The sequence below is a fragment of the Eriocheir sinensis genome, chromosome 61, assembly GCF_024679095.1.
Source record: "Eriocheir sinensis breed Jianghai 21 chromosome 61, ASM2467909v1, whole genome shotgun sequence".
Lineage (NCBI taxonomy): Eukaryota > Metazoa > Arthropoda > Malacostraca > Decapoda > Varunidae > Eriocheir > Eriocheir sinensis.
In genome coordinates, this window is record NC_066569.1 from 6,532,287 (window position 1) to 6,552,636 (window position 20,350).

Below are 20,350 nucleotides of genomic sequence, written 5' to 3' on the forward strand. Positions count from 1 at the left end.
TGATCAGGTTTGACAGAGCGAAGGGGGAGGAGGCGGAGCCGCTGTACCCACGCGGCTGGGTGGGCAGTACACGGTGCTAACGGTACACCAGCCTGACGGTACTTACATCGGCACCATTGTCTCGGTGCCGGTACCGTTATGTGCTCGCCTCGAGTGAAACTGTATCAGGGACACCCCACACAGGCGTCTTCCTGCGGCGCCCGGCCAGGCGGCAGACGGGTGGGTCGGCCGCGCGGGCAGTTAAAAAATCAGTCAAGTGGCAGTTTAAAACTTACCGAAGCCCATTTCGGAAACGAGAGGGATTACTGTATTTAATTTGTTTCTTCCCCAAAGCATCTCAAAATGGCTATTGAACTAGAGTAAAATGTGACCGGACCAAGGTAACAACTGACAACTTTATTCCAAATGACGCTGCTGAAAAGGCTTGCAGAGAAAAAAAAAACTGAGTTAAGAGAGTTAAGGAAAAATATCACCCATGAATCATCACAGTTGTTATTTTTCAACATTAGGCACAATCCCAATAACATTACTTCCGTGTACATTAACTCCAGCCATTTTTTTTCAGTTTCCTCGCCAGGCAATGGGAAACTGTTGAACAAACAAGTCCAGAAAATTAAAAAATCAAGAAGTATTAGCGCTTGATAACTTCCGGAAGACAACCTTGGATACCCACAACTGACCGTGACTGTACCAAAAACACCAGTCATGGATACTGCCTTTTATATTCTTTAAGCAAGCACAAGGCCCAACAAAAGAGAGAGAGACTATACAACACTGCAAATGACCTCATAATAGGTCGTGTTCAAACATCTCAAAACATGAAACACAAACAATGAAAGAAAAGAAACAAGAGGAGAAACCTGTGTCGTGTTGGCCTTTGCATTGCCACAACATTTGCCTGAGCTTGCAACAACATAAAAGAAGTGTATATTTCTTATCCCAGCAATTCCGAGCATAAACATTGGATTTCAACCATAGAGACTTGAAATATGTATTCTTTTTACTCCCTTTGAGCATGACTCATAAACATAAATTTACCATTTCATTCACCTCGTCCAGAACAAGGTAGGCCAGGATACAAGAGCTAAGCTAGGATAAGACAGGGCAGACCAGGAGAGGGTTCAGGCAATTAGGGGTGCACAATAGCACTAGGTACAAGGCTATGTAATCAAACGATGTTCAAGAGTGAAATAAATGCTTGAAAGATGCTAATGGTTGGTTACATCATCGAATAGAGGAGAGTGGCAAAAGGGCAATGAGAGAGCAAGCCTGTGTAGGGATAAGTTAGACAGGGCATGCACAAAGTTGGGTGAGGTTACAGGTTGCATAAATAACGTAAATAAAACCTCTGAGTGTGGAATAAATATCTAAATGATGCTGTAAGTTGCTTCAATGATTAGCGGAAAGAGTAGGACCTTGTAGGGCTAAGCTTGACAGGACATGGGCAAAGTTAGGTAAGATTACAGGTAGAAGACCTTTGAATGTGGGATAAATATCTAAATTATGCTGTAGCTTGCTTCAATGAATAGAGGAAAGACTAGGACTGGGTAGGGCTAAGCTTGACAGGACATGGGCAAAGTTAGGTAAGATTACAGGTTGCATAAATAGAAGACCTCTGAATGTGGGAAAAATATTTAAATGACGCTGTAGCTTGCTTAAATGAATAGAGGAAAGAGTAGGACCGGGTAGGGCTAGGCTTGACAGGGCATGCACAAAGTTAGGTAAGGTTACAGGTTGCATAAATAAAACCTCAGAGTGTGGAATAAATGTTTAAATGATGCTGTAGGTTGCTTAAATAAATGAATAGAGGAAAGAGGAGGGCTGGGTAGGGCTAAGCTTGACAGGGCATGCACGAAATTGGGTAAGGTTACAGGTTGCATAAATAGAACCTCTGAGTGTGGAATAAATGTTTAAATGATGCTGTAGGTTGCTTAAATGAATAGAGGAAAGAGGAGGACTGGGTAGGGCTAGGCTTGACAGGGCATGCACAAAGTTAAGTAAGGTTACAGGTTGCGTAAATAAAACCTCTGAGTGTGGAATAAATATCTAAATGATGTTGTAGGTTGCTTAAATAAATGAATAGAGGAAAGAGGAGGACTGGGTAGGGCTAAGCTTGACAGGGCATGCACAAAATTGGGTAAGGTTACAGGTTGTATAAATAAAAGACCTCTGAGTGTGAAATAAATGTTTTAATGTTGCTATTGATTGTATAGGCGGATGGATCCCTTCCCGCGGCGTGGTGGTGGTGGGTGGGGACAATATACAAACACCTCCATAGGCAAGTTTAGCCAGGAAGGATGAGATGAACAGGTTTTAATGAGGCGATAACTTAACTAATCGTATTCTGCCAGAGAAGAAAAGAACCCAGGAGTGTGTGTGTGTGTGTGTGTGTGTGTGTGTGTGTGTGTGTGTGTGTATAGGGAAGCTCTGGCTGGTTGTGTGTGGAGTATTTCAATTTAAATTAATGCTACTGATATCTATATACAAATTCAGCCCTACCTTTCTTTATGTGTGTGTGTGTGTGTGTGTGTGTGTGTGTGTGTGTGAGACCAAAACAGCAAAGCAGAGAGCACAACCCTCGACAATAGTAATAAAATAGCTATCTGTGTCCTAGTAATTAGATTTCCTAGTTCCGTCACCTCCTCCTCCTCCCCTCTACCTCCTCTTTTTTTTTAGGAGGTAATGTAATGTGACAATTTTTCTCCCTATCAACTTCTCTTCCATGATTCCTTGTATAAGTTTCCCAATTTTTCTTTTATATTCTCTGATTTGTTTCATCATTTCCTCCCAATTCCTTCTCTCCAAAATATGTGTGTGTGTGTGTGTGTGTGTGTGTGTGTGTGTGAAAATAAACAAACAAACCTGACTAATAACAACAAAACAGCTACTTGATGATAATAATAATAATAATAATAATAATAATAATAATAAAGAACATCCCTTGAAAACAGCATTCGTAATTATTTAAAACCACAATAATAATAATAATAAAAATAATAATAGGTCACAATGGTAAATTCAAAACATCCTTCAAATGACTACGTAAACATTCTAAAAGGGAAAAGAAAACACAACGCCAAAAATGGGTGTTAAACTAGAAATGTCACGCGTCCAAACCCTCCTAGTGTGTGTAGTAAAAATACGATGCAAGGAACAAAAGGAAAAAAAGACACTAATATTTTGTATACACTTATTCAGTCTTATGCAATTCTTCCCTCCCTCCTTTTCATTTCCATACTTTTTTTTTCAGTTCTTTCCTCTAACTCCCTTCCTCGTTTCCTTCCCTCTACTTCATCTCTCAATTCTTTTTTCTTCTTTTTCTTTGTTTATATATTTGTTTAGATTCCTTTCATTTCCCTCCACTTCATCTCTCTATTCTTTTTCTTCTCTTTCTTTGTTTATATATTTGTTTAGATTCCTTTCATTTCCCTCTACCTTCCTCCTTTCCTTTCCTCCACTTCATCTCTCTATTCTTTTTTCTTCTTTCTTTGTTTATATATTTTAGATTCTTTTATTTCCCTCTACCTCCCTCCTTTCCTTTCCTCCACTTCATCTCTCTATTCTTTTTTCTTCTCTTTCTTTGTTTATATATTTGTTTAGATTCCTTTCATTTCCCTCTACCTCCCTCCTTTCCTTCCCTCCACTTCATATCTCCATTCTTTTTTCTTCTCTTTCTTTGTTTATATATTTGTTTAGATTTCCTTTTTTTCCCTCTACCTCCTTCCTTTCCTTCCCTCCACTTCATATCTCCATTCTTTTTTCTTCTCTTTCTTTGTTTATATATTTGTTTAGATTCCTCTCATTTCCCTCTACCTCCCTCCTTTCCTTCCTTCTACTTCATCTCTCAATTCTCTTTTCTTTTTCCTTTGTTTATATACTTATTTAGATTCCTCCCTTCTACTCCTTTTCCCTTCTTTCTCTTAACTTCTCTCCCTTTCTCCCTTTTTTCCTTCTATATTACCTGTTTTATTTATTCTATCCCACTTCCTTTCCTTCTTCCTAATGTCACTTTCTCCCTTTCTTGCTCTCTCCTCTTTACTTCAGAACTTATTTAATTATTCTCTCTTTCCCTCTTCCCTTCTTCCTACCTTCCTTCTCCTTCTCCCTGTTCTCTTCACATCTTTAATTCTTTATTTTCTTTCCTCTTTTCTAACTTTTATCTCCCTCTCCTTCTTCCTCCTCCTCTTCCCTTTTAACAATATGTAGTTATAGTAGAAGCAGTAGTAGTAGTAGTAGTAGTTGTGGTAGTAGTAATGGTAGTATACACAGCAAACTCCTTATGTTACTTTAAATATTACTAAAAAAAATCTTTCTACTCTCTTCCCTTACGCTCCTCTCCCTCCCCATCCCTCTCCCGTCCCTCCTCCTTCTTCCCCTCCCTGTCCCTCCTCCTTTCCCTCCCTGTCCCTAAAAAAAAGATGCATATACAAAAGAAGAAATAATAATAATAATAACGATATACAAGAAGTGCGAGAGGAACATATGCGGTCATACGTTTCGAGGCAGCGAGAGCGGGGAAAAAAAGAATATTACGTACAGTTAATTTTCACAGACGGACAGTGATTTTTTTTCTGATGAGAGAGAGAGAGAGAGAGAGAGAGAGAAAACTGTTTTGTTCATTTAGATTTGTTCTGCATATTTATCACTTATTGTCTCGTGCTTCTTCTTCTTCTTCCTCTTCTTCTCTTCTTCTATGTTTACCTCCTCCTCCTCCTCCTCCTCCTCCAAGGCTTAATGAGGTATGATGGGAAAGCATAAAGAAGATAAAGAAGGAAATAGAAAGAAACTGAGAGACACACACACACAGACACACAGACACACACACACACAAGGATAGCAGCGATGGGAAAATAAACACTCCTATCTAACATCATGAATAGTAATAGTAGTAATAGTCATAGTAATAGTAGTAGTAGTAGTGGTGATGGTAATATAGTAACAGTTAATATCAAAGCAGCGGAGAAATCGTTCAAACGAAAATAAAAATATATATTATCATTAGTATTAATATTATTATCGTTATTATAGTAATATTTGTATATGTCAGTCTGGGGGCTAACAGCACTAGCAGAGTTATCAAAAATATCAACAAAGGTATACACGCACGCATATTATTCTATTGTCTATGTATATATATTTATGTATATATGTACACAACTCACACACAGGTCACGCTCTCACATACACTCATACGTTCACGATACCCATCTCTCACACACCTACACACACACACACACACATACACACGAGGGCACACATGCATACACACGAACATATTTATCACAAAGTGCCAATAATATAACAAGTGGTGACTAAAAGGAATATGAATGGACTGGTGGATAAAGGTGGAAAACTGGTGTAGATTAGATTGCATAACTGTAAAGTGTGTGTGTGTGTGTGTGTGTGTGTGTGTGTGTGTGTGTGTGTGTGTGTATATAAAGGTGGAAAACTGGTGTAGATTAGATTGCATAACTGTAAAGTGTGTGTGTTTGTGTGTGTGTGTGTGTGTGTCATGCTAATGCCTCAAATCTATGCCACATTTGACACTAAAAAAGAAAGGTCACCAAAACAAGAAAAAAAAGAGAAATCACATTACATCATCGAACCGTCAGTTACGTTTCCTCAGGGGAATCATTCGCACCCCCCAAAAAAAGTTACAAATAAAAATAAAAGAAAGGAAAAGAACACGAAAAACAACACCGAATAGACCAAGAACCTATACAACAAATGAAAACTTAATAGGTCATAAATCCTCTGACGCTCGAAACCGCAAGTGAATGCAAAGACAAACAAAACAAAAAACGTAATACAGAAACAATGCCAATAAGCCTCGAACCTTTCCACTGAAGTACGTACTAATAATAAACAACCACTAGGGGTGTGTCGGGGCGCGCCGGTGTGTGACGAGATGCGATGAGGCGGCAATGATAGCGACAGTGGTGACGGCAAAGCGAGTGTTGCGAGTGAGGCCTTGTGTTACGACGGAATGAAGGAATGAGGTCACTAAGGGTATAAGGGGAGGGAGGAAAGTGTTGCAAGCGCGGCCTTGTGTTGCGACGGAATGAAGGAACAAGACCACTAAAGCTATAGGCAGAGGGAGGAAGGAAAGGGAGTGTGGCATATGGAGTTTTAGGAGCAAGCATTGGCGGAAAACTATCACGCTTGTATGCTACGAAGTCGTACTAGCAATAACCATAACCATAATAATAATAATAATAATAATAATAATAATAATAATAATGATAATAGGAGCAGGAATAAGGGTGCAAAAGGCGACATCTGATGAAATAAGGCCACTTCTTTGTTTGTCGGTTTGCGGGTTTGTGAACGGACTGAAAGGATATCTACAAAGCACCTCGGATGACAAAGCATTATAACAAATCATCCATCACTGCAGGTTGTAGGAAACAGAGACAGTGACTAATAAAAATGACTAATAAAAAACAATCAAGTAATAATATTAATGAAAATCAAACCCTTGTCACTGCAGGTCTAGAGGGAAAACTGTGAAAAATTAACAAGTGTGATTTGGACATTCACTGAAGCACCAAGTTTTTATGTGAAAGAAAACGAAGCATCTGGAACTTACGAAACCCCTCAACCGCCTCTCATTTGCACTGTGTCGCCTTTCACTAATTTTCTAGGAATTTTCTCACGACTTATAACGTAACAGAAGGAGAGTTAACACGTTCACTTCTTATCCCATTTTCTTTGGTGCATTGAAATTTTTTTGTGACTCGTAATAATAATAATGATAAGGTGAATACATTACTTTTTGCATTTTCTTATAACTCGATACATGTTGATAAGAAAAGTGACGTTCTCTCGTGTTTTGTACGATACAATGAATGCTCTTCGTCACTCATAATAACAATAGTAATAATAGTACTAGTAATAATAATGGAAACAGGTTACTTTATGTTTTCGTATAACTCGCTATATAATGACAAGAAAATCAATGTTCTCTCATTCTCCTGTTCTGCATGATGCGATAAGTGCTTTTCTCTTTTGTGACTCATAATAAAAATAGTGAAAAACGCCAAATAGATTACTTTGTGTTTTCTTTTAGCTCGCTACATTAAGGGAAAAAAATAACGTTCTCTCTCTCCTGTTTTGTACGATACTATGAATGCTTTCCTCTTTGTCACTTGTAATAATAATAAAAGAAAGGCTCATAGATTACATTTTGTCTTCTTAACTTGCTACATAGTGAAAAGAAAAGCAATGTTCCTGTTTTGCACGATGTTATGAATCCTTTCCTCTTTGTCAGTCGTGATAATAATGATCAAAATAAAGACCGATAGATTGCTTTTTGTCTCTTCTAACTTGCTATATAATGACAAGAAAATCAATGTTCTCTTTCCTGTTTCTCACAATGCTATGAATGCTTTCCTCTTTGTTACTCGTAATAATAGTAATCAAAGGCTAACATTATTTTTTGTGTCTTTTAACTTGCTACACAACAAAAAAAATCATCGTTCTCTCTCTCCTGTTTTGCACGATGCTATGAACCCTTTCCTATTTGTCACTCCTGATGGTAACAACAGAGCTAAGCCTCCCCTCTAACGTAATGGTGAGGTGGTTCCCTGTGACGAGGCAGACGCTTCTGTGCTGTGCCTGACGAATGGTATAAATAGATGTAATAAGAGATGATAATAAGGGTGGAAATGATGATAACACAATGAGCCTCCTGATGATTGACTACGTAATGTCCATTTGAGACGAGAAAAAATATAGGGAAGAAACACTGTAGAAAATTTACGGATGTTTTGTAGAAAAATAAAATTAACATATGTACAACTATTTTCCCTTTTTTCTTGTATAACACACTTTGCAGAAACACAGGGTAGTTGCAGTACTTACACACACACACACACACACACACACACACACACACACACACACAAGTGCACTCGCCAGGAAGAGAGACTTACATGTACGTATATTTAAGAATTAAGCACCACTGTACGCTAACCTCTTTCCCACGCACACGCATTTGAACACACACACACACACACACACACTCACATACATACACACACACACACACACATACATATACACACAAGCATATTCAGTTCCTGTGTGCATATTTTGATTATCCAGTCACGAGTTGATGCCGTGTGTGTGTATGTGTGTGCGTGTACATGCGCGCACACACTTCCTAAAGCACTAATTGGCGAGGCTGATGTGTCTGTCTGTGTATGTGTACGTGTGTGAGTTCTGCATGATGTAAACATGAAGCTATGTACACTAACAACCACAAAGCTTCCTCGAGATACGCACACACACTCATACACACATGGAAACACACATACACACACACACACCATCAGTTTCACACACATATATACTCTTAATCCAATCCAAAGGTATTTCCTGTATGCATATCATGTAGTAATGTGTACAAGTCTGTTTTGATTCCTCTAACGCAAATCATTTCACGTGGCCTTCTCGTCCATTAATATATTTGTTCAGTCATCTTCGTACGGTCAAACTATCATTATTTTTATCTGTTAGTTGATCACGGTATTAGCAGCAACATTAGCATTAGTCATCCTCGCTGCTATGGTGCCGAGACAGAAGAACGGACAGGGAGAGAGAAACAGACAGACAGATGGATGGATTGACAGACAGACAGACAGACAGACGAAGACAGACAGGCCAAAATGTAAAAATAAATCCAAAAAAAGTCCTTTCTCTTTTTTGTGACCTTGCCGAGAGAGGAAAAAAAAGCAGGAAAGAAGTATGATGATGAACGAGGAAGAGGAGGAGGAGGAGGTGGAGGCTGCCCCTACGAACTGACCACTCAAAGAAAAGGGTTGTAGGATGACCCGCTGGAAGGCATCTGGGGAGCAGCAGCCTGGAAAGAGAGGTCAACAAAGGTCAGGTCATTACATCTTTGCAGTTTTGAGTGTTCTGCTTTTGCTTCACTATGACAGTCTGAATAGTAAAATGAATAGTAAATAGTAATAATGGTAACAAAGGTCAAATGGACATCCTATCTACAGAAGGATTAGTAAATAGGAGAAGGCAAAAAAAAGGTTGATTTTGTGAGGAAAGGTCAAGAGGTCAGTTTCAGGAGGTCAAAAGAGGTCAATTTCAGAAGAGGTCAAGAGAGGTCGATTGAAGTAGGAGAGGTCAAAAGGGAGGTCAATTTCTGAAGGAGAGGTAAAAAGGAAGGTCAATTTCTGAAGGAGAGGCAAAAAGGGAGGTCAATGTTAGAAGGAGAGCCAAAAGAGAGGTTGATTTTGGAAGGAGAGGTCAAAGGAGAGGTTGATTTTGGAAGGGGAGGTCAAAGGAGAGGTTGATTTTGGAAGGGGAGGTCAAGAGAGAGGTTGATTTTGGAAGGGGAGGTCAAGAGAGAGGTTGATTTTGGAAGGGGAGGTCAAGAGAGAGGTTGATTTTGGAAGGGGAGGTCAAAGGAGAGGTTGATTTTGGAAGGGGAGGTCAAGAACGAGGTTGATTTTGGAAGGGGAGGTCAAGAGAGGTTGATTTTGGAAGGGGAGGTCAAGAGAGAGGTTGATTTTGGAAGGGGAGGTCAAGAGAGAGGTTGATTTTGGAAGGGGAGGTCAAAAGAGAGGTTGATTTTGGAAGGGGAGGTCAAGAGCGAGGTTGATTTTGGAAGGGGAGGTCAAGAGCGAGGTTGATTTTGGAAGGGGAGGTCAAGAGCGAGGTTGATTTTGGAAGGGGAGGTCAAGAGAGATTGATTTTGGAAGGGGAGGTCAAAAGAGGTCAATTTCAGGAGGTCAAAAGAAGTCAATTTCAGGAGGTCAATTTTGCAAGGAGGTCAAAAGTGAGGTCAATTTCTGAAGGAGGTCAAAAGAGGTCAATTTCTGAAGGGGAGAGGACAAACGTAAGGTCAATTTCTGAGGAGGATAAAAGAGGGGTCAATTTCAGGAGAGGCCAAAAGGGAGGTTGATTTTGGAAGGAGGATAAAAGAGGGGTCAATTTCAGGAGAGGTCAAAAGAGGTCAATTTTGCAAGGAGAGGTCAAAAGTGAGGTCAAATTTGGAAGGAGAGGTCAAAATGAAGGTCAAATTTAGGAGGTCAAAATGTAGGTCAATTTTGGAAGGAGGTCAAAATAGTCAAATTTGGAAGGAGAGGTCAAAATGGTCAATTTTGGAAGAAGAGGTCAAAATGTAGGTCAAATTTGGAAGGAGGTTAAAATGAAGGTCAAATTTGGAAGAAGTCAAAATGAAGGTCAAATTTGGAAGGAGAGGTCAAAATGAAGGTCAAAATTGGAAGGAGAGGTCAAAATGAAGGTCAAATTTGGAAGAAGTCAAAATGAAGGTCAAATTTGGAAGGAGAGGTCAAAATGAAGGTCAAATTTGGAAGGAGAGGTCAAAATGAAGGTCAAATTTGGAAGGAGAGGTCAAAATGTAGGTCAAATTTGGAAGGAGAGGTCAAAATGAAGGTCAAATTTGGAAGGAGAGGTCAAAATGTAGGTCAAATTTGGAAGGAGAGGTCAAAATGTAGGTCAAATTTGGAAGGAGAGGTCAAAATGTAGGTCAAATTTGGAAGGAGAGGTCAAAATGTAGGTCAAATTTGGAAGGAGAGGTCAAAATGAAGGTCAAATTTGGAAGGAGAGGTCAAAATGAAGCTCAAATTTGGAAGGAGAGGTCAAAATGTAGGTCAAATTTAGGAGAGGTCAAAATGAAGGTCAAATTTGGAATGAGGTCAAAATGTAGGTCAAATTTGCAAGGAGGTCAAAATGAAGGTCAAATTTGGAAGGAGAGGTCAAAATGTAGGTCAAATTTGGAAGGAGAGGTCAAAATGAAGGTCAAAATTGGAAGGAGAGGTCAAAATGAAGGTCAAAATGAAGGTCAAATTTGGAAGAAGTCAAAATGAAGGTCAAATTTGGAAGGAGAGGTCAAAATGAAGGTCAAAATTGGAAGGAGAGGTCAAAATGAAGGTCAAAATGAAGGTCAAATTTGGAAGGAGACGTTAACTTACCATAAATGGGTTTGGGGTTCCGTTTGCAGCTCCCCAGGGCATTTTGGAGGGCTGTGGGGGGTTGGCGGGGAAGTTGGCCCAGCCCCCGCCCTGCCCCGGCCCCGGCCCTCCCCCGTTGAGGGCCGCCCCGCCCCCGAACTGGTTGAAGTTGGGGTCGGGAGCTGGAAAGTAAATGTTGGGATTGTTAGTTTGTTTTTTTGTTTTGAATTCTATTTTATTATCCTTTTATTTTTTTTTTATTTTTTTTTGGGGGGGGGGGGGCAGTTGTTTGTTTGTTTGGTGGTGTTGTTTGTGTGTGTGTGTGTGTGTGTGTGTGTGTGTGTGTGTGTGTGTGTGTGTGTGTGTGTGTGTGTGTGTGTGTGTGTGTGTGTCAGTTAAAAAAAAAAGTAAGTAGATCGATGGGGTAATATTTCTCTCTCTCTCTCTCTCTCTCTCTCTCTCTCTCTCTCTCATCAATATTCCCAACAGCATATAAGAACATCCCACAAATATATAAATAGTATAACAATTTAATTAAACAATATATCAAGAACCCAAGCCTTACACACACACACACACACACACACACACACACACACACATTGCAGAAGCCCCCGAAACAGAAAACGGAGTGTGGGTTAAAGGCCTCCACTTACCCCACATCCCATAGATTGCTGCACCAGAGTGGATCAAAAGAAGGATAGGTTAGTCACGGCTGAATCAAAAGAAAACGGAAGAGGGGAAGGAAGGGTGGGAGGGAATAGAGAAGTGGATGACTATTTTTTCTGTGGGATTTACTGCAGTTTTTGTTGTTCTTTCCTGAGTGGGTGAGAGGATAGATTAGTCACGGATGCATAAAAGAAAATGGAAGGAGGGAAGGAAAAGACAGGAGGAAAATAGTGCTTGGGGTAACTATTTTTTTTTTGTTACTGTTTGCTGGATTTTATGGGGTTTTTTTCCGAGATGGTCGAAAGATAGATTAGGTTAGTCATGGCTGCATCAAAGAAAACGGGAGGAGGGAAGGAAGGAAAGTCAGGAAAATAGTGCATTGGATAACAATTTTTCTACGACTAGTTTACTGCATTTTTTTTTTTTTTTTTTTTTATTTATTCGGAGTGAGTTAAAAAGAAGATTGGTTAGTTACTGCTGCATCAAAGAAAATGGAAGGAGGGAAGGAAAAGACAGGAGGAAAATACTGCTTGGGGTAACTATTTTTTTTGTTACTGTTTGCTGGATTTTTTTTTTTCCGAGATGGTCGAAAGAACCTTTTCTAACCCTTTTCCCTTTCACCTCTCACTTTCCCCACCCTCTCTCAACCCCTTGCTCTTTTTGCTTCCCTCTCCTGAATACAATCTCACTTTCCCTCACCTTCTCCCAGCCTGTTTGTTCTTTCCTTTGGCTCTCTTCATCACTCACTTTCCCCATCCTTTTCTAACCCTTTTTCCTTTCACCTTTCACTTTTCCCCACCCTCTCTCAACCCCTTGGTCTTTTTGCTTCCCTCTCCTGAATACAATCTGACTTTCCCTAAGCTTTTCCCAGCCCCTTTCATTGCCTCTCTTCATCGCTCACTTTCCCCATCCTTGTCCAACCCTTTTCCCTTTCACCTCTCACCCCAACCTCTCTCAACCCCTTGGTCTTTTTGCTTCCCTCTCCTGAATACAATCTCACTTTCCCTAAGCTTCTTCCAGCCCCTTTCATCGCTCACTTTCCCCATCCTTGTCCAACCCTTTTCCCTTTCACCTCTCACTTATCCCACCCTCTCTCAACCCCTTGGTCTTTTCGCTTCCCTCTCCTGAAGACAATCTCACTTTCCCTAAGCTTCTTCCAGCCCCTTTCATCGCTCACTTTCCACATCCTTGTCCAACCCTTTTCCCTTTCACCTCTCACCCCAACCTCTCTCAACCCCTTGGTCTTTTCGCTTTCCTCTCCTGAAGACAATCTCTCTCCCAGCCCCTTCCTAACCCCTCTCACTCCTCCCACACTCTCTCACTTACTTCCGAATGGGTTGGGCTGCACCATGGCACCAAAGCCCTGCTGGGTGTGGGTGGGGCCTGGAGCACTCATGGCTGTCCCCCCGTTCACCCAGGCAGCCCCGTTGTTGACTCCTGTGGGGGAAAGGCGGGAGAAGGTAGTGCCAGGGCGGTGAGGAGGGATAAGAGAAGGGATGAATAGGGAAGCAATTAGAGAAGGTAAACATCATAGGAAAAGAATATATATGAACTCACACAAAACATTCTCTCCCTCTTTTCTGAATAAATAAATAAATATATAAATAAGGTATCCAAAATCTCACATAAGTCATAATAACAGACAACAAAGAACAACAACAAGAGTAACAACAACAACAACAATGTGACAAAAACAACCTAACCAAAATAAAACAAAATAAATAAATAAATAAACTATCAAAGCCTCACAAATCACAATAACAGACCAAACCAAGAACAACAACAACAACAAAAACAACAACCAAAGCAAAACAATAAAACAAAATAAATAAACAAATAAACTAACTATCAAAACCTCACAACAAATCACAATAACCAAGAACAACAAAAACAACAACCTACCAGAGAAAGGGTTGGCGCCAGTAAAGTTCTGCCACGGGGAGGGGGCGGTGGGGGGCGTACCCATGACAGAGGCGCCTCCGTTCACCCCCCCACCGAACACCCCACCAGGAGGAGATCCGAAGACCGAGCCGTTGATGTTGGAGGGGCCGAACACGCCGCCGGATGAGCCATTGTTGGGGACGGAGGAAGAGGAGGCGGTGGTGTTGGGGTGGTGGGGGTGATGGGCTCCATTTGGCACGGCCCAGCTGACACCCCCATCTGTGTTGTGGTGGGGAAGAGAAGGGGCAATAGGGGAGGTTAAATGAGTGGTGGTGGAGGGGAGAGTAGAGGAGGTAAAGGGGTGAGGAGAAGGGAAAGTTGGAAAGTTTCGTTTAGTCGGCGCAACACCTGTGGTCATATGCCGGAGAGAGACAGAAGGGGGTGATGGAAAGAGGGGGAGAGAGGGGTGGTAGGGGTGGTTGAAGGGATGGTTAGAGAGGGAGAGAAAAAGGTGGATGGGGTGGAGAAGGATGGGAGAGGAAGAGGGGTGATAGGGGTGGTTGAAGGGGTGTGGAGAGATGGAGAGAAAAAAGGGGCGTGTGGTGGAGATGTAGGGGAGAGGAGAGGGGTGAAGGAGATGATCAGAGGGGAAGAGGAGAGAGGTGAAAGAGGGGAGGCACTGTGCTATCTTGGGCCCTTAAAGAAAATAGAAATGCAATAGAACTCTTCATCAATGAGTTTTCTTCATCTCAAAACCACTTATTCCATCCCTCGCTCTCTCCCATCCAATCCATTCCAGTCCAGTGTGGGAGAGAGAGGTGAAAGAGGGGAGGCACTATGCTATCTGGGCCCTTAAAGAAAACGGAAATGCAATAGAACTCTTCCTCAATGGGTTCCCTTCACCTCAAAACCACTTATTCCATCCTTGACTCTCTCCCATCTAATCCATTCCAGTCCAGTGTGGGAGAGAGAGGTGAAAGAGGGGAGGCATTGTGCTATCTGGGCCCTTAAAGAAAACGGAAATGCAATAGAACTTCCTCAATGGGTTCCCTTCACCTCAATACCACTTATTCCATCCCTCGCTCTCTCCCATCCAATCCATTCCAGTCCAGTGTGGGAGAGAGGTGAAAGAGGGGAGGCATTGTGCTATCTGGGCCCTTAAAGAAAACGGAAATACAATAGAACTCTTCCTCAACGAGTTTTCTTAATCTCTGAACTTATCTTTCTTTTCTTCCTTTTATGTTTTCATCTCCTGACTCCTCCTTTCCTTCCCTCCCTTTCTTCCTTTTGCTTCCCTTCCTTCCCTCATCTCAAAACCACTTATTTCATCCTTGACTCACTCCCATTCTAATCCATTCCAGTCCAGTGCAACCTCTCATCCACCATTTTTTATTTATTTATTTTATTTATCTTATTTATCCACACAAAATTGACCTCTGTTTTGGCTACTCTTTGTGTTTGTCTGTTGTGGGAGCGGAGAGTAGCAGGCTTTTTTTATTTTGTACATTTTTTGTTGCCCTTGAGCCGTCTCCTTTGTTGTAAAAAAAAAAAAAAAATACATGCTCAAGCTTTTTAAGGGTATTTTATTTTATTTCATTTTATTTTTTTACAACAAAGGAGACAGCTCAAGGGCACAAAAAAAGGAAACAACAATAAAAAAGCACGCTACTCGCTGCTCCTAAAAAGAATCCGAAGAGGTGGCCGAAAGAGAGGTCAATTTCGGGAGGAGAGATATGCTGGGTATATTTCCTATCTAAAAACCGACCTTCCGCTCACTACCCTATGAGGAAAACTACAAAATATTTCATTCATAGAGTTCGGATATTTAAAGGTCCGATGTTATTAGTCAGTGTGAGGTCAGAAAAGGTCAGCAGGAGTGGAGGTGACTTACTGGGGGCAAATGATTACAATATTTCATTCACCCAACTCAAATATTTCGTTTCTAAAAAAATACAAAATGCAAATATAGATAAAAATAGGAAGAGACAATTATCCAAAAAACTGAAATACAAAATAAAGACCCAATCAGTTAGTGCAAGGTCAAAGGTCACGAGGAGGAGGCGAGATGACTTATTGGAGGGAAACTACTACGGCATTTAATCCGATTCAAATATTTCAACTCTAAAAATATGAGTAAGTGTGAGGTCAGAGTAGGTCAGAGGTCACGAGGAGGAGCAGAGGTGAGTGGGGGCAAACTCTTACAATATTTCATTCATCCAATTTAAATAAACAAAATCCAAATATTGATAAAAACAGGAGAAAAACAATCATCAAAGACCCAATCAGTCAGTCTGAGGTCAGAAAAGGTCAAGGGGAGTGGAGGTGAATTACTGGAGACAAACTATTACATTATTTCATTCATCCAATTCACATATAGATACAAAAATTAAAACAATCAATACGAAATGCAAGTATGGATAAAAATAGGAGAAAAAACAGTTATCAAAGACCCAATCAGTTAGTGTGAGGTCAGAGGTCAGGAGGAGGTGGGTAGGTGACTTACTGGAGGTCTCACTCTCCTTCTGCGTCTTGAACTCCTCGTCCAGGTCCTTGAGGGCGGCGTACCTGTCCTGCGGAGGGTTACCGCCGGCGGCAGCAGCAGCGGCGGCGGCAGTGGCGGCGGCTGCGGCGGTGTTGGTGTTGGGGGTGGAGGAGGAGGTGGAGGAGTGGGGTGTGAGGGGAGTGAGGGGGTTACTGGAGAAGGGGAGATGGGGGCCTGGGGGGGTTGGCCGGCTGGCTGTGGCGGTGGCCCCTGCAAGAGTGGCATTAGTGGGTGTCATGCTGGTGGAGGTGCTGCCCCCCTGGCCCCGCCCCGGCGCCCCCCAAGGGCTGTTAGTGGCGAGGCGGGACAGAGGGGGCAGCGGGGGGTTAGTGAGGGGGGAAGCACGGGTGGGGCAGCTGCTACTGAGGGGACGGCCACCGTGGCGGTACAGGAGGCTCTGGGCTATGGGGATGGGGCGGGAGATGGGGTGGGGCGGCTCCTGCCCTGGCCCCTCCTCCTCCCCTGTGCCCCGGCCGTCCTCCTCCTCTGGCTCAAGGTCGTCCAGGAGGTGCTCCTCGTCCTTGACAGAGCCCGTGGACCCCCCAAGGCTCTGGTAGGACCCCCGCCGCCCCATGGTAGACAGAAGGAGCGCCACACCTCGCGGGGACCCATAAGGGCTGTGCGGGGCTGCCTCAAGACCTGCCTTAGACCCCGGGAGGGAGGAGGTGCGGTTCAGGGGGAAAAAGGGGGAGCCTGAGCGTCCCCGCGGGGTGTGGGGTGCCTTGCTGCTGGGTGGCGGGGACGGGGCATGGCTGAGCAGGGGGAAGGAGGGGCCCGGGGGTGAGGGGGATTTGTCTCTAGAGTGGGGGTGGTTAGTGGCAGAGGGTGCATGAGTGTCAGAGGTGCGGGGTGGGGCGGGGGAGGCCGGCTTTGAGGACGATTTTGGGGAGGGCTTTGAGGCCTCCCCGCCCCCGCCTATGTTAGTGGGGAAGACAAACTGAGCGCTGACCCCGGAGGCAAAGACAGGGGTGCAGGGGGTGGAGCCGGGCTTAGCGTTAGTGGCCTCGGAGGTGTAGAGCGAGGCGAAGCTCTCTGCTATGGGGATGAGAGGAGTCCCAGCGTTCACCTCCTCACCCTCCAGATCCTCCCAGGCCAGGTAGGGTGACGGGGTGCGCACGGGACGGGGGATGGGGATGGGGGAGTGGGAGCGGGAGAGGGAGGGAGAGGCGGAAGAGCCAGGAGAGAGGGAGAGCGGGGATGACCCGGCTTCTGTCTGGTCTTCTGGGGAAAAAAATAAATCTAGCCACTTTGGGGCAAGACGTCAGCTGGGGCACAGTGAGGGGCGGGGCGGGGCGGGGCGGGGCTGCATGGGCCATGGGGGGGGAGGTGGATGAAGCGGGGTGCCTCCGGAATGTGACAGAAAACATTAATGCATGATGCAACAGGTGTGAGAGAGAGAGAGAGAGAGAGAGAGAGAGAGAGAGAGAGAGAGAGAGAGAGAGAGAGAGAGAGAGAGAGAGAGAGAGAGAGAGAGAGAGAGAGAGAATGAAAGAAAGAATGAAAGAAAGGAAAAAAACGAGGAAAGAAAGAACAAAATAAAGAATAAAAAAAGAGAACGAAAGAATGAAAGAGAGAAATGAAAGAGAAAATGAAGTTGATGGGAAGTGGAGGGAAGGGAAGGGGAGGGAAGGGAAGGGGAGGGCAGCAGGGAGGGAAGGGAAGGGGAATGGTGAGAAGCACAGCTGCCTAACTATAGCCTACACTGACCCTCCCTTCCTCCCTTCCCTTACCCTCCCTACCTCTCCCTTTCCCTAACCTCTACAAGCAACAAGAAGCCTTCAAATCTACAGTGCAATGGGGGTTTATATATATACTTTAAATCACCCTTTTTTACAAGCTAAGGCTAACATCACAAGCAAATGGCAGAGGGAAAGCAAGGAGGAGGAAGAGGAGGAGGAGGAGGAGTGAAGGGGAATAAGCAGGGAGAGGTGGAGGAAATGGAGGTGGATATTTCTCTCCTTTCCTCCACCTCTTTTTTTTTTTTTACCTCCTTGTTAATTTATCTTGTTTTTCTTCCTACTCTGAAAATTGGGTCTGTTTTTTCTTCCTTTTTCCTGGTTTTCATATTTCATCTCCTTTCTTTTTTTATTTTCTCTTTTTTTGTACCTTTATTTCTGCCTCTCTTTGTTTTTTCCTTCCTTTCTTCTTTAATCCCTTCTTTTTCTTCCTTTTCTCTTTTTCCTTCCTTTCTTTTTCTTCTTTTTTCCCTTTTTCTCTTGTTTTTTCCTTCCTTTCTTCTTTTTCTTCCTTTCTCTTTTTTTCACTCCTTTTTACTTTCCTCCCTAATTCCCTTTCTACTTCTTCCCTTTCTTCTTTCCTCTCTTCTTTTTTTATTCCTTACCTATTCCCTCTTTCTTTCTTTCTTCTTTCCTCTCCTTCCTCATTTCTACTTCCTTCCCTCCTTTCTTTTTCTCCTTCCTTCCTTCTCTTCCTCCCTCCCTTCCTACCTTCATTACTTCCTCCCTCCTCCCATATCTACACAACCCCACCCACCCACCCTCACCATCTACGCCCTCTTCTACTAAGCCAGAAAGCAAGATACAGGAAGCAGGGAAGGATGGGGCCAATATATCAGAGCTCAGTGTATACCTACCTGATTAAAAAAAATAGGACAGTATACCACCTCACCGTTAACAGAAAACAGGAGTGCCCGGGGAGAGAAAATGGGAAACGAATGCCCAGGGAAAGAGGACGAAAATACACACTACTTCTACGACTACACCACTGATTAAAAGGAAGAAAAGTACCCCATGAAATAATTATAAGTGGAATTGTTACATCGCTACCACCAGAGTAAATATAGAGAGGGAATTACCACATGGAAGATAAATGAGTATAGTAACAATTAATATAGACATCAATGCAGTCAACTACTAGAAAGAACAGACCAGGGACATACGAACATACCTTTTACATATATATACAGGCATACAGACATTTAGATTAGGTATATATATATATAGGCTTCCCATTTATATCATTCACAGAGGAAAGGTATACAATCAGGCACGCACATTTTAAAAGAAGAGGAGGAGTAGATTACCACCATTAGGATGAACAATTGAGGGTGAAATTATATGAAAAGAATGACAGCAAATAATTATCTCTCTCAAACTGTTTCTGAATAATCTTTTGGAATCTTTTATCACTTTTTTCCTTAACTCCTTCACTGCGGATTTCCTACCAGAAGACATCACCAAGCTACAGGAATGGAACAAAAAGTGGCTGCTACAATTCAGTGAGGAAAAATGTAAAGTCCTGCACCTTGGGAGAGGATATCCAGCATGCCAATACCACATGGGAAACACTCCACTACCCACCACAGAGGCAAAGAAAGACCTGGGAGTGTATGTTACCAGGCTACCAGTGAAGGGCTATCCAGCACACCAATACCACATGGGAAACACTCCACTATCCACCACAGAGGCAGATAAAGACCTGGGAGTGTATGTTACCAGGCTACCAGTGAAGGGATATCCAGCGCACCAATACCACATGGGAAACACTCCACTATCCACCACAGAGGCAAAGAAAGACCTGGGAGTGTATGTTACCAGGCTACCAGTGAAGGCCAAATCCATGCCAATCGTAGCGGACGGGTTAATTTTGGAAGCAGTAGTTTTGTGGGCTTTTTTTTTCCCCTTATTGTTTACTTGGGAGGTGGAATTAAGGAAAAGGAATGACAGCAAATATATCTCTCCCGAACTGTTTCTGGATAATCTTGTGGAATTCTCTATAACACTTTTTCCTCAATTTTAGAAGCAGAAGTTTTGAGGGGGGCGGTTTCTGTTGTTTTTGGTTGCTCATGACTGGTTGTAAAATATATGTAAAAAATCAGATAATAATGTGACCTGTTTCTGGATAATCTTGTGGAATTCTCAATAACAGTTTTTCGCAATTTTAGAAACAGAAGTTTTGAGAGGGGAGTTTCTGTTGCTCACGACTGGTTGTAAAATATACGTAAAAAATCAAGTAATAATAAGATAAATTGAAAGGCTTGACAAAAGTGTTCTCCTAATGGTGGTTCTCTGCCCTCCTCGATCCTTAGTTAAAAGTGTGAAAGACGGGGAGGAATAAAAAAAGTGACGTGATAAACAAACATTTGACGATCTATACTGAGTTTATGTGGATGTATGTGCGTGTATATATGTATGTGTGTGAGTGCGCAGACAAATTACAAATATATATATATGTGCGTATACAAATTACAGCAAATATATATGTGTGTGCATTCATTACACAAAAAAATGCATGTGTGTGTGTGTGTGTGTGTGTGTGTGTGTGTGTGTGTTTGTTTACAAGTGACACAAGGTATATGCTAACC

The 20,350-nt window shown here is 42.6% G+C and overlaps 1 protein-coding gene and 4 long non-coding RNA genes across 15 annotated transcripts in view; 2 read left to right on the forward strand and 3 right to left on the reverse strand.

The window, feature by feature from the left end:
• Positions 1-476: 476 nt before the first annotated feature.
• LOC126986263 (uncharacterized) lies at positions 477-5,913 on the reverse strand. Its single transcript, XR_007739465.1, has 2 exons — positions 2,026-5,913; positions 477-1,749 (listed from the first exon to the last, which is right to left on the reverse strand). It is a non-coding gene; the product is annotated as an uncharacterized LOC126986263 (long non-coding RNA).
• On the forward strand, positions 1,743-2,843 carry LOC126986267 (uncharacterized). Its single transcript, XR_007739470.1, has 2 exons — positions 1,743-1,866; positions 2,003-2,843. It is a non-coding gene; the product is annotated as an uncharacterized LOC126986267 (long non-coding RNA).
• A 1,271-nt stretch (positions 5,914-7,184) lies between the features above and the next one.
• The window catches only part of LOC126986262 (arf-GAP domain and FG repeat-containing protein 1-like), a 31,253-nt gene continuing 18,087 nt past the window's right edge, over positions 7,185-20,350 (reverse strand). For 2 of the 10 annotated variants that reach the window (XM_050842237.1, XM_050842241.1), the window contains 6 exons: positions 15,988-17,247; positions 13,506-13,763; positions 12,930-13,040; positions 11,591-11,608; positions 10,956-11,116; positions 7,185-8,863 (listed from right to left, as the gene is read on the reverse strand). In XM_050842237.1, the coding sequence (XP_050698194.1) occupies positions 8,810-8,863; positions 10,956-11,116; positions 11,591-11,608; positions 12,930-13,040; positions 13,506-13,763; positions 15,988-17,247 (1,862 nt within the window). In that variant the 3' untranslated portion in view covers positions 7,185-8,809. Of the gene's footprint in view, positions 8,864-10,955; positions 11,117-11,590; positions 11,609-12,017; positions 12,693-12,815; positions 13,041-13,505; positions 13,764-15,987; positions 17,248-20,350 lie in introns of those variants that run through there. The other 8 variants (XM_050842238.1, XR_007739464.1, XM_050842239.1 and 5 more) reach the window with 8 other exon arrangements.
• On the forward strand, positions 13,770-15,725 carry LOC126986264 (uncharacterized). The gene is made up of 2 exons (XR_007739466.1): positions 13,770-14,457; positions 14,609-15,725. It is a non-coding gene; the product is annotated as an uncharacterized LOC126986264 (long non-coding RNA).
• LOC126986266 (uncharacterized) overlaps positions 18,018-20,350 on the reverse strand; it is a 2,962-nt gene continuing 629 nt past the window's right edge. Inside the window, exons 1-2 of one of the 2 annotated variants that reach the window (XR_007739468.1) lie at positions 19,564-20,350; positions 18,018-19,365 (exon numbers count right to left, since the gene is read on the reverse strand). The exon at positions 19,564-20,350 is cut by the window's right edge and continues 629 nt beyond it. This is a non-coding gene — a long non-coding RNA (uncharacterized LOC126986266). Of the gene's footprint in view, positions 19,366-19,464 lie in introns of both variants that reach the window. The other variant, XR_007739469.1, reaches the window with a different exon arrangement.